The sequence below is a fragment of the Vombatus ursinus genome, unplaced genomic scaffold (assembly GCF_900497805.2).
Source record: "Vombatus ursinus unplaced genomic scaffold, bare-nosed wombat genome assembly UNPS02015175.1, whole genome shotgun sequence".
NCBI classification, from domain to species: Eukaryota; Metazoa; Chordata; class Mammalia; order Diprotodontia; family Vombatidae; genus Vombatus; species Vombatus ursinus.
The window spans coordinates 16260280-16272757 of NW_020954953.1; the positions used below are offsets into that span (position 1 = coordinate 16260280).

Sequence of the window (12478 nt, forward strand, 5' to 3'; positions counted from 1 at the left end):
GTGTGTGTGTGTGTGTGTGTGTGTGTGTGTGTGTGTGTGTGTGTGTGTGTGTGTGTGTGTTGAGAGAGACTGCTATTATCTCACCTTGGCTGAAAGTACAGTAGGTACACATGGGACCAATTCCACTATTGATCAGCATGGAAGCTTTAACCTGCTCCATTTTTCCCACCTGTACCAGTTTATACCTCCTTATAGGCAGCCTACGCTACTCAAGGACCACCATGTTGGTGCCAGACCAGTGCAAACACCTCATCAGCTTTAGCCCTACCGCAGATAAGAATTTCCAGGCTCAAGTAAGCCACCAGCCCCAGCTTCCCCAATAGTATGAATTACAGGCATGTATCCCCATACCTACTCCCATACATCCTTCCTACTTTTTCTTATTTTGTGTGATTCTTGTCCATGTTCTATATATCCTCAAAAGAAATCTCAATGCTCTGGAAGCCTTTCTTCTAGGTTTTTCTTAACATGTTGTGGGCACTAAGTCCACAAATCTGTCTTTTTCTCTCTCCCTTATCTTCCCCCTTTCTCTTCCTTCTCTTTTTCTTTCTATTCCTCTACTTCCTCTCCTTCCCTTCCTTCTTCTTCCTCTTCTTCTTCTTCTTCTCTCTCTCCCTCCCTTCCTCCTTCCCTCCAGATACCTCTTTTTTCTGATCATACATTCCATTTCCTAAGTAATACTTTTTATACCATATCCAATATATAGGACATCACTGGAAATAGGTTGTAGACCAGTGCTGTCAAACTCAAATAGAAATGGAGACATTAAACCACACATACATAAGAACCTTAAAGGCCACTAATTGACTTAGAAAACTACTTATCAACATTATGTTATCATGCATTTTTTTTTATTTTGTGGAGTATTTCCCAATTACATTTTAATCTAGTTTGGTGGCACTCAGGAGGGGCCGTGAATTTGGCACCTCTGTTGTAGACTACTTAAGGCCATCATGCAGCTATCTCTTCATCATCCTTTGGGTCATCCACAATTTGCATTCTATAGAGATTGCATTGTTCCATCTGTGTTGTCCATCAGTGGCCAGTGTTTATTTCTGATAAATGGATTGATGCACTACCATAACAGACTATCTAACTACATGTCACAAACTACTCTAGACAAAAAATATTTTTCATCCATTAAAATTTTTAATGCACGGTTTGTTAAACAACTTCTGCATAATTATGGATCGCATTAAAACAAAAAGAACAATAGATCACTTATTTTAAATCCCCACTACTAGCCTTATGAGGACTAATCAGGAGGACAGGTGTATTGCCATTACCCTCTGGATCAAGAGTCAATAAGTGGAAGCCCCCCAAAGATTACTCTTTCCTCTCTTCTAAAGATGGCTGTGTCCATTGCAGACAGAAATGCATCTTCTTCTTGTATTTAAAAGTGTTACCGTACTATTTTTCTTAAAAATACAAGTGTGTTCCTATGAGTAAACCATGATTCCAGATAAAGAAGTATTTTTATGTTCTTATCAGATGGTTCTCAATATCTAATAGAGTTCAAGGGTTCTTCCAGACTTGCTTTATAGGTGTATATATGCATATTTATACACATGATATGTCATACATATAATAGATATATGTAAATGTAGATGTATATCATGTGTATCCAGCTGCCCATTCAATTTAATATCATAGAATCATAAAATCTTAATGCTTGAATCACTCACAAAGATATCATATAATCCAATTTTCTCATTTTAGAGACAAAGAAATTGAGACCCTAAAAGGTTAATGGCTTACCTTGATCAAATAATAAAGGGCAGAGCCAGGATTAGAACACAGACTATCTGCCCCACTCAACCCCCCACTACTCTAGGGCTCTCTCTATTAGGTATCATTCTGTTTCCCTTTATACTTACTTTTGCCATGATTCAAAAAGACACATTAGTTAATATAGACTGATATGCTATACAAGCATGCTTCAAATCATTTTGGGGAACAGACTAATAACCAATAAAAACCAAGCCTAACATTTATCTTTCAATAGTTCAAATTTCTTCTTCATTTGGTTCTAGCTTCAGAATCTCCAGGACTTGATCAAGATTCTTAGTATGAATAGGTTGACCCCAAACCAATATGTCCTTGTCTTAAAAGAAAGCAATCTCTCCTCCCAACTTCATGTGCTATTTCTAATGGTCTGATTGTATAAATTTTTAAGTCAGTCAATTATCTTCCCATACAATAAGTAATAAATTCTTAATATGTAAAACGCAATATCAAAGATCCCAGAATATCGTACCCAAAATGAGTGTCTTCAAGGTTTGGATGAGAGGGGAATAATGGAAAGAATTTACCAAAATCTTAATATTTTGTCAACCCATACCTTCTGCATGTTATGTTCTGCTGTAATAAACACAATATGGAATCAAATCAACAACAAATATTTATTGAGCACCCACTATATGTAAGACATTGTAGGGAATGTAAAGAAATATACTATAGGAAATTATACTAGAAAAACCACTGATGTGGAATTAAGATCCCCTGTATTTCTTGCCTTTACAATCCGCTTGATTTAGATTTACTGGGTGGCAAAGAATTGGAAATTGACAGGATGCTCATCAATTGGCTAATGGCTGAGCAAGTTGTGGTATATGAATGTAATGGAATACTATTGTTCTATAAGAAATGATGAACAGGCTTTCTTCAGAAAAACCTGGAATGACTTGTATGGTCTGATGCTGAGTGAAGTGAGCAGAACCAAGAGAAGGTTGTACACAGTAACAGCCACGTTGTGCAATGACTAATATTGATAAACAAGGATCTAAGACATCTCCAAAGGCCTCATGATGGAAAATGCTATCCACATCCAAAGAAAGAACTTTGGAATTTGAATGCAGATCAAAACATACTATTTGCTATTTTTTTCTCTTCTGTTTAGTTTTGTTTCCTCTTTCTGGTGGTTCCTCCTATTGGTTCTAATTTTTACTTACAATATCACTAATCTGAAAATATGTTTAATATGAATGGATATATATATATAGCCTATATCAGACTGTGTGCCATCTTGGGGAGGGTGGTGGGGAGAAAGGGGGAGAAAAATTTTAAACTCAAAAGCATATGGAAGTGATTGTTGATAAATCAAAATAAATTAATTAATAAAAAGAAAAAAAATTAGATTTACTGGAGGTAGAAAGGGAAAATACCTCTTGTATCCATCCATCCATTTCTTTCCATTCTCAATTCCCCTATTTAGGTTCTTATGTTTGTACACTTGGATTTTTGCAGTATTGCCATAATTGTCCTCAGTTTCCTCATCTATAAAATGGGGATAATGAAACTTGCATGCTCTTCCTCACTTGGTATACAACTACTTCATAAATGTGAGCTATCATCAATACGATAGATATGATAAGATTACTTAGTAAGAAATGGCACCACCAAATGCCTTTCAGCCTATAATGTAATTCTCAGGAAGGAGACCAACACAATTCCAAGGCAACGTGGGCCTTTGAGAAGTCATATAGTTCAGTCCCTTGTTTTTAAGGTTTACTGTTAAACTATGATTGGGGGGCAGAGCAGAAGTTGAAGAGGAGCAAATTTCAGCTTCATCTAAGAAAAAAACCTGCTAACCTGCTAAAAAAAACCTGCTAACAAAGTTATCCAAAAGTGGACTTGGCTACATCTTCACTGAAAATTTTTAAGGAGTAGTGTGGATGACTGGGGCAGCTAACTGAAGCAGTGGATAGAACTCGAGGTCTGGAGTCAGGAAGATTCATCTTCCTGAATTTAAATCTGGCTTCAGACACTATGTGACTTTGGGCAAGTCATTTAACCCTGTTTTACCTCAGTTTCCTCATCTGTAAAATGAGCTGGAGAAGGAAATGACAAATCACTCCAGTATCTTTGCCAAGAAAACGCCAAATGAGGTCACAAAAAGTCAGACATGACTGAAAATGATTGAACAACATGGATGATTTTGTCAGAGAAGTCACAGAAGGCATTTTTGCTCATACATGGACTTGGACGAACTGGCCTCTAGGATTATGGGAAACTATAGATATATGCTTATCCTAACCAAGGAACGTGATATCCTCATTTCTTTGGGTAACTCATTCAAATAGATATTAACCCTTACCATCAAAAAGTTCTTTGAGTGCTGGATATAGAGTCAAGAAGACTGAATCTGAATCCTGCCTCAGACACTTAGTTTGGTAACCCTGGGCAAGTCATTTAACCTCTTAGCCTCAGTTTCCTTATCTGTAAATGAAGATAATGATAGCACCTAACTCAAAGAGCTGATGTAAGAATCAAATGAGGTAACATGTGTAAAGCACTTTGCAAATCTTAAAGGTGTCATATAAATACTACCTATTATTATGATTAGAAAAAGCACAAAGTTGAGTGGATGGCAATGCTGTAACATCAGAGCAAACTGTGATGAAGTACTTAGCATGTTTCTCTTTTTATTTCGTTATAAGGGCTCTGTGATTTTTAAAAATGCATCCTCTTTTTTCTCAGGCAAACCTGTCAGAGTGGCTGCTAAAACTGTAAATGACAATCATCAGATGAAAAGAATCAGAAGGAAAGGGGGAAATTGCAAAGGGGAAAAAGGGGGGAAAGGGGAGAAATAAAAAAGAAAAATCACAAATGATTGGAATGAGAGAAAAACTTAGGTCTGATATTTCTAGAAGAAATGCTAAGTCTTCCTTTCAAGCAGCTTCTTCCACTCCCAGGCAAAGTGAAGGGACAGAAATGAGCAAATGCAGGGGGACAAGCCCAGAAAAACATCCAGGTTTCTTCCTAGCAAGTCAGAGAATGATTATTCCTAATGAGAAATAAGCTAAAAGACAAGCTATGAAGGAAAAATTAGGAATTCAGGTAAAATCAGGTAGATTTCAAGAGAGGAGGTACTCAATAAGACTGCTACCGATTTTCAAGGGGTAAAAGACTCAGATCAGGCACAGCTAGAAGTCAGTTAAGAAATGATACCTATTATTAAAGACATTCCTTTGTATCATAAGTCAAGTTGAAAAACCTCATTATTTAACCATTGGTGTGTGACTGTCACATAAGTTTAACTGTAAAGAGAGGTGTTTGTCCATCCCTCCTTTCCACCCACAGTCATCTGAGCCTCCCTTCTAAGATTATCTTCATTCTTTGTAGCTTTTGTGAGTGGGACTTTTTTTTTACATTCTGTCTCCCCCATTAGAATATAAGTTCCTCGAGGACAGAGACTGTTTTTACTTCTTCTTTGTATCATCTAAGCTTAGCACAGTGTTTGGCACATAGCAAATGCTTAAAAAATGCTTGTTGATTGATAAAAAGTGAAACTTTCTGATCCCAGCAGCTGAACCTTACCAAGGCCCACATGGCCATGACTTGGGCAAGTCACTTAAACCATCTGGGTTTCAGTGTCCCCACATGGAAAAAAGGGCTCCTTTACAGTTCCAGATCTATGATCTAGTTATTGTCCCTTTCTGACAAACTATGAAAATTGCAAGTATTATTGCTAAAACAAGAAAATTAAATAAATCCTCAGATAAGGAAAGTGCAAGACTGATGCCCCAGAGGGAACAGCTTTATTAAATCAACACTGTAAATGACAACTGGAAGTCCCCTATATGCCCAGAAGCTAAAAGAATTTCCACGGGGTCTAAGACAAAGCATAAAATGACCCCAAACAAAATTTAACAGTTTTTGCTGTTCTCATTTCCTTATATTGAATGTGTATGAGAGTTTATTTGGGCATGGCTTTTAAACATACATGGGTTTTGATATAAAGCTCTGTATTCTTAGACAAGTAATATAAGTAGGAGCCTTGAGAGCAAGTGAGGGAGGAATTGGTTTGATAAGTATAGCTGGGCAACTGAAAATACACATAAGCCTGTTTTTATGTAAACCTATATTTACTTACTAAATACTTATTGAGCAATATAGGCAATGCAAAAACAAAAGGTATTAATTATTGAGCAATATAGGCAATGCAAAAACAAAAGGTATCAATAAAATATATTTTTAAATACGCTTATTAAATCACTAACTTGGAGTCTAGCACTTTGTTGTCACACAAATAAGAAGTTATTATCATCCCTTCTAATTTGAGTTACAAGTGATCCAGATTAAAAGACTTTTTTCCGTACTGGAGCTCTTCATTATCTATCTAAGTTGGTTCTGAATTGGTAAACTGGAAGCTTTTAATATTCTGGTCTGAGTCCTCTGCACTCTCCTCTTAGAAATAATGACATATCTGAGATACTCACTTATGCACACGGATGCTGAGTTTGTCATATCAGCGTGTTGCCATGGAGAAGGCTGCAAATCGGCATCCAGGAGGACCACAAGGTTATAAATGACTAAATAAACACCTGCCCATTTGGTAGACACATTAAGTTACTGCATCATTTAAGAGTTATTAGTCATCGATACATTATACAAAGAGGGTGGAATGACGTTAATGCCAATGTAGCAACGACAAGCAGGCTAATTACTATTACACACACCAAATGCGATGGAGGCTCAGCAGAGTAGGGAGGGGGCGGCGTCTCCACAGCTATTTCGGGATCCTCATGTTCACTTTCACTGTAGCATTCTGCAATGAAAATGGAAGTGCTCAATTGTTTTTTGGGTTTTTTTTAAATAAATCACCACTGCTCATTCCATAAAGCATCAGCTAAGATATTTTTCTGGCCAATTTTCTTGCAAAGGTCAACACACACCAAATTCATTTCTCCTGCACAAAATGCCATGCCTAGGGATCTGCCTACTTTGAGGAAAGAGAGACAAAAATGAGAGGGAGTGGGCTGGTTTCATTGTGCTGGGTTTCTTTAAATGGTTTTAAGATCAGGTAAGAACAAGCCTTTCAGATCCTCTTAATTTCACTTGAAATGCAAAGAAGACCACAATCAGAAAACTTTTCTTGCTATCTGCCCACCCTGTAGGATAGATTCTATAAGCTATTGTATAAAGTAAGGCAGAGGGGAGACAGAATTCCCTCTCCAAAGCTAATTTTCCTGGTCTCCATCACCAGCCTAGCTATTGGGAAGCCTGAAATTGCCAAGATGGTTATAGGAGAAAACAGTTCATAGTGACAGCCACGGTCGAGTAGTACTCTGCACAGTACTCCTGCTCTCCCAGCAGGAAGACTATCATAAATGCCCAGTTGGTGACCACAGCTAATCATCAAGCCAATCAATTTGTGATTTTTTTGGTTGGCCAAAACATCCTTTTATGCCCTTCCCCCATCTCCACTTTGCCTTTGGCCTGTATGAAATATCAGCATGTATTTGTTTTCTCTCAGCTATATATACCACTGCTGTCCGAGGGTGGGTGTTTACACAATTTGAGTGCTCAAGGGGCCCCAAGGGTCCTGGGTGACTTGAGAAAGGATTGTGGTTTTAGGAAGATATTGAAAAGACACAATCGTATGCAGTTCATAGAAGCTATTGAGTGATCATTAATGTTTACCCCTGTATGAAGTATTCTACAGTTCCCTTGGCAGAGCTGTATTTATCTTGAGTTATACTCAACATAGAAATCCTTTGGGTTTTTTCTAATACTATGTGTGCATTTTGGAAAACTGTAGACATTAACTTCTGAAGGGTTACAAATATTTCTAGTAATACTGAACTTGTTATCTAATTCTCCAGAAACTCTTCGCAATTTTTGTCTATGTATATTTGAGGCCTTAAAAAAAAGGGGGAAAAGGAAGAAGAAAAAAAAAAGATCAGGGAAGAATAGGTAGCTGCAGCAAATGCGTATGGAGAGGGAGAATCCATTTCTAGGTTGCAGAGTCCACACCCTTTTCATTTAAAAGTTTAAGTTTTGTTCTTGGAGCCTTCTAGTGCAGGGCTGCTTAATATTCTTTGTGTCATGGACCCCTTTGGGAGTCAGGTGAAGCCTGCAGACCCCTTTTTAGAATAATATTTTAAATGCATAAAATAAAATATATATTATAAAAGAAATCAATTACATGAAAATATAGCTACGAAAAAAATTTTAACAGTTTCACAGACCCCAGGTCAAGAACTAAAATGTAGTAATTATTTGGAAAGGACTAGAGACTCTCAAGTCTTTTGAAGTATGAAAGTTCTAGGTAGACCCATACGATGAGACTTCCTACTAACACCATTTCAGGTCCTGCCATCCCTTTATAATTCTTTCAGGAATTAGCAGCATACCCACCTAGCACATATGCTAAAATACAAGAGAGGAAGCCGTAGGATGGAATGTTGTCGGGCTGAGAGCATGACTAGATCAGTAAAAGGGGTGTCTGTCTGGGTCTGAGCTGTCATAACTACAGAAGTAGGGAAATAAAACATTTATACTGGCAATTGCTTTCAGTGCCAATGAAACTTATAGCTGCTATGTGGGTGAAATAAGGGTAACAACATACTTATAGCCAAAATAAACTGGTACAGTACACTCATCTTTCTGCTCCTTTCCTTTCTCTCTTCATCTCTATTCCTCCCTCCCTCTTTCCCTCTTCCTTTGGTTCTTCCTCTTCCCTTCTCTTTCTCTCTAATTTTAAGGAAGGTCAAATTCAGATGTGATATATACACTTCACCTGCATCAGGCCCATTCTATTTCCATTTACCTAATCACCTCCCACTATAAATAGCCATAGGTTTAAAATAAAGCATACCTTCTTCTTTTCCTGTGGATGCAAGACGGATTACAGCTAACCCAAGCTTATTTAACCACCTAAAATTCAAAATAGAAAGCAAAAATTTGATATGACAGACTTTAATGATCATAGAGAAGCCCAATGCCCCTACAACCAAATTGGTACCCCAGCTTCAAACCCCTCACTGGGTCTTCTTCCCCAGACATCTGCAGCAAGAGATTACTTCAGTCCTGGTGCTAAAGTGAATCCCAATTTCTACCCAATATCTCTATGGGAATAGAAAAGGGCAATAATTCAAGAGGATTTTTTTTCCTGGTAGTTTATTGATGAAGACATACAACCTTCATATAACCCTACAAAATGGGAGTCTAAAGCTTTCTCATAACTTTTGTATTCAGGCCATCCTTGGTTGTGAACAACAACTGGCCAATTGGTTCAGAGCAGCAACGAAGTTGCATAGCTTTCTAGGGCATCCTAAGTACTAAAACCAAATATAACTTCTTTTGAAAGTGTCCATTCCAATAATTTGTCATCACTTTGAATTCTAAATACTTGACTCAGTTGATCATCAAAGTAACATCTCCTTGACTTCAAATGACTATATAGTTCTCTTTGGGAAGACTTGGGGTGTACATAATACTTTAAGATATTTCCACATTTAATGACTAAATCACTAAAATCTGACTATGACAATTTATGATATCCTTTAATTTGTGAAAGATATAGTTTTTGAAAAGTTAAATAAAATGCAAACATTTGAAGATCCTGTTTTCCATTTACTTTTTTTTAAATAGAGATGTGTTCCTATGAGGAAACATTCCCCCATTACCTCATTTTCAAAATTTCAGCTAGAAACAAAATGACATTATTCTTAGAGTAGATGACCTGGATTAAGACCCCAGCCCTGTCACTTACTACCTGTATGAGGCCTTGGGAAAGTCATTTAACTTCTCCACATCATGGTTTTCAGATCAATAAGAGGAAAAGATTAGAATACATGATCTCAGTGTTTTCTTCAAGCTCTAAAATCTAAGATTCTATGATAATGCTAGACATGGTCAAACTCTATTAGGATTGTGCTTATTAATATTCCAGCACCATGTTACACTGAGGCATATCAAAACATCTGGAAGAAAGAAAGGAAGAAAAAGGAAGGAAGGAAGAAATAAAAAGAGAGACAGAGAATGAAGGAAAGAAAGAGGAAAGAAAAGAAACCAAGAGTTTCTCTAGCATAGCAAATAATCTCTCTCTTCCATATCTTATTTTTAACCAACTCTGAATCATGCCAGCAGTAGGGTAAAGGTAACCATGGTGGTTTCCATAGAACTACAGACCTCAACAATCAATCAATCAACAAGCGTTTTTGAAGAATTTGCCATGAACCATGTACTAGGAGCTATGAGGTACAAATACAACAAATGAAACAATACCCACTTGCACAAAGTTTATGTTCTAATGAGAGAAATCACTTTGATGGACATTTTAAGAGAAAAGTGATGCCAGCACCAACATGATGGCACAAGAGCCTGATCACTTTCTATTCAGGAGTGATAAGGTAATATGTAATTAGTCTATTTAGAAACTCCATAATGGCAAAATCTGAGTTTGCAGATAATGTGAGGGTCTTGTTTTGTTTCATCCCATATAGATCAAGCAATAAAAAGTTGAAATGGTGGAAAAAAAAGAATTTCAAGTTGTGAAACAAGTTCACAGAAATAAGGAAGGGGTTTCCCAGTTCATAAAAGCATAGTAATTTACCAGAGTTTTGGCAGAAAAAAAAAACCACCACCACCATCATACATCTATTAGTCCCTATCCATTGATGTTATTGTTGTTTAGTCATTTTCAGTCGTGTCCAGTGCTTCATGACCCCATTTGGGTTTTGGGGTTTGTTTGTTTTTTGGCAAAGATATTGAACTGGTTTGCCATTTTCTTCTCCAGCTCATTTTACAGATGAGGAAATTAAGGAAAACAGAGTTAAGCGACTTGCCCAGGATCACATAGCTAATAAATACATGAGGCTGGATTTGAACTCATGTCTTTCTGACTCCAGGTCTGGCATTCTATCCACTGCACTATCTGCACCCTATCCATCATAAAGAGAAAAGGTTATCGCAGCCTCAATCACCAATGTACACAAAACAGTAATCAATTACGAGAAATCGGCTTTTGATTAAGATCTTTTATTTGCCTACTGAGTTTCTAGAACTCACTGACTTAGATCATTCCCTTCACCAAGAATTTTCTAAAATATTAAGGCTATAAGAAAGCATCCATTTGTGGTTGAATGGATGGTTACACAAAAGGATACACAGCTATGGAGAGAGAAGATGGCAGATGTTTCCTGGGTGTTTGTTGTACATTCCTTTGATGTGAATGTGTGTGCTAGCATAGCATGTGTGTTGAGACATCAGTGCACAAAATCCAAGCATTCTTATTTCAGACACTCTGGTAGAAAAGCCTGCTTCTATCCCCAGACTGAATTTAGAAACTGATTCTTCTCATTGCAATTACTTCCCCATGTGTTTTTAAATTGAGGGTAACTGCAAAATATGAGGGGTTTCTATTAACCTTAAGTATTTTTCCCTCTGGCCTCTAGGATAGATATGCAGCTACTCAAACAAAGCTGTTACCCATGGAGACAAAGCTCTAAAAATGGAAATGACATCTAAAAGTGGTCTCTCTTTCTCGTTAAGTGTATCTGTTCTGATTTTGAGAAATATTTACATTATTTCTTCTACATCAATGTTTCAAAAACGCAGTGACTTTGTCAACATGGTTATCCACTCCACTGTTACAAATCACAAATCTTCTGTGACCTGGTAAACCTTGATAACAGTGGCAGCTGAAAAGATTCATCATTCCATGCATGGCAAATCTAGTGATGAGTTTCTGGGTGCTTAGCTACGGTAAGTGTCAGAAAACACTACTGTCAATGGATCAGTTAATAAAACCTTTGAGTTTAGGTGGTACCTTCTAAGTGTAAGCTTCATTTGCCTAGCACACAAGAAGCCAAAATCAACTCTGCATCCTGATGCTACACACTCTGATGAAGCCCTGGAGGAGAGCTTTAGTGAACAGTTTATCAACCGGTTAAAAATCAGAGCACTACAAAAGGTAGCTACATTCTCTTCCATCTCAGAATTATCACTGAATCAATCACTTACTGAATATCACAGACAAAATAGTAGGAAAGGTATAAGAGGATCTTAAATAATTCTATATGGACTGGGTAGGTTTGTGATCTCAGGCTGCTTCACTTCTTTATGGCATTCCTAGAGTTAAAAAAAATGCCTTAATCAGGCTCCTCAGAGTGAAAGGACACACGCAGCCACAGTTACCTTCAGTGCTACCTTTCTGACTTCTCTAAATAAATATAAACTAGAATGTTATTTTGACATGACAGTGAAAAGAAGTTTATAAATTGGTTCTGATGTTTGGATGTCTTTATATGGCAGCTGTGTTGTTGGGGTTTGGGGGGGTTGGTTCCCCTTTGCCATCTTAACAACATTTGTAATAGGGTTACACAAGACTCAGCAAAATAAGTCTCCCACTTAAAGCAGGTGCCAAGCAGTGTATGAACCTGATTTGAATCAGTGTTTTCAGACATGACAAATCTAAATGTACCTTTATCTGCACATGACAATTGCTCTTTATTATATGCTGAAAAAAACTACAAAATAGAGATCTACAGCGGCACGTACATTACTCTTTTTCTGTTCCATGTACGTCAAAATGCCCATTTTATTTGATGTTTGTTAAGATTAGAGTAAAAATAAGTTGGGAAAAAAAGAACGAAAACCAGTCGTTGCTAGAGACTACAGTGCTAGAGCCAAACATTAAGTCCTTAGTTCATAACAAGCAGATGTTGGGTGTTTTTTTAATCATTAAAAT

The 12478-nt window shown here is 37.2% G+C and overlaps 1 protein-coding gene across 6 annotated transcripts in view; it reads right to left on the reverse strand.

Moving 5' to 3' along the window:
• LOC114031541 (interactor protein for cytohesin exchange factors 1-like) overlaps positions 1-12478 on the reverse strand; it is a 193332-nt gene that overhangs the window by 44045 nt on the left and 136809 nt on the right. For all 6 annotated transcript variants that reach the window (XM_027846675.1, XM_027846680.1, XM_027846677.1 and 3 more), the window contains 2 exons: positions 8603-8661; positions 6462-6550 (listed from right to left, as the gene is read on the reverse strand). In XM_027846675.1, the coding sequence (XP_027702476.1) occupies positions 6462-6550; positions 8603-8661 (148 nt within the window). The remainder of the gene's footprint in view (positions 1-6461; positions 6551-8602; positions 8662-12478) is intronic.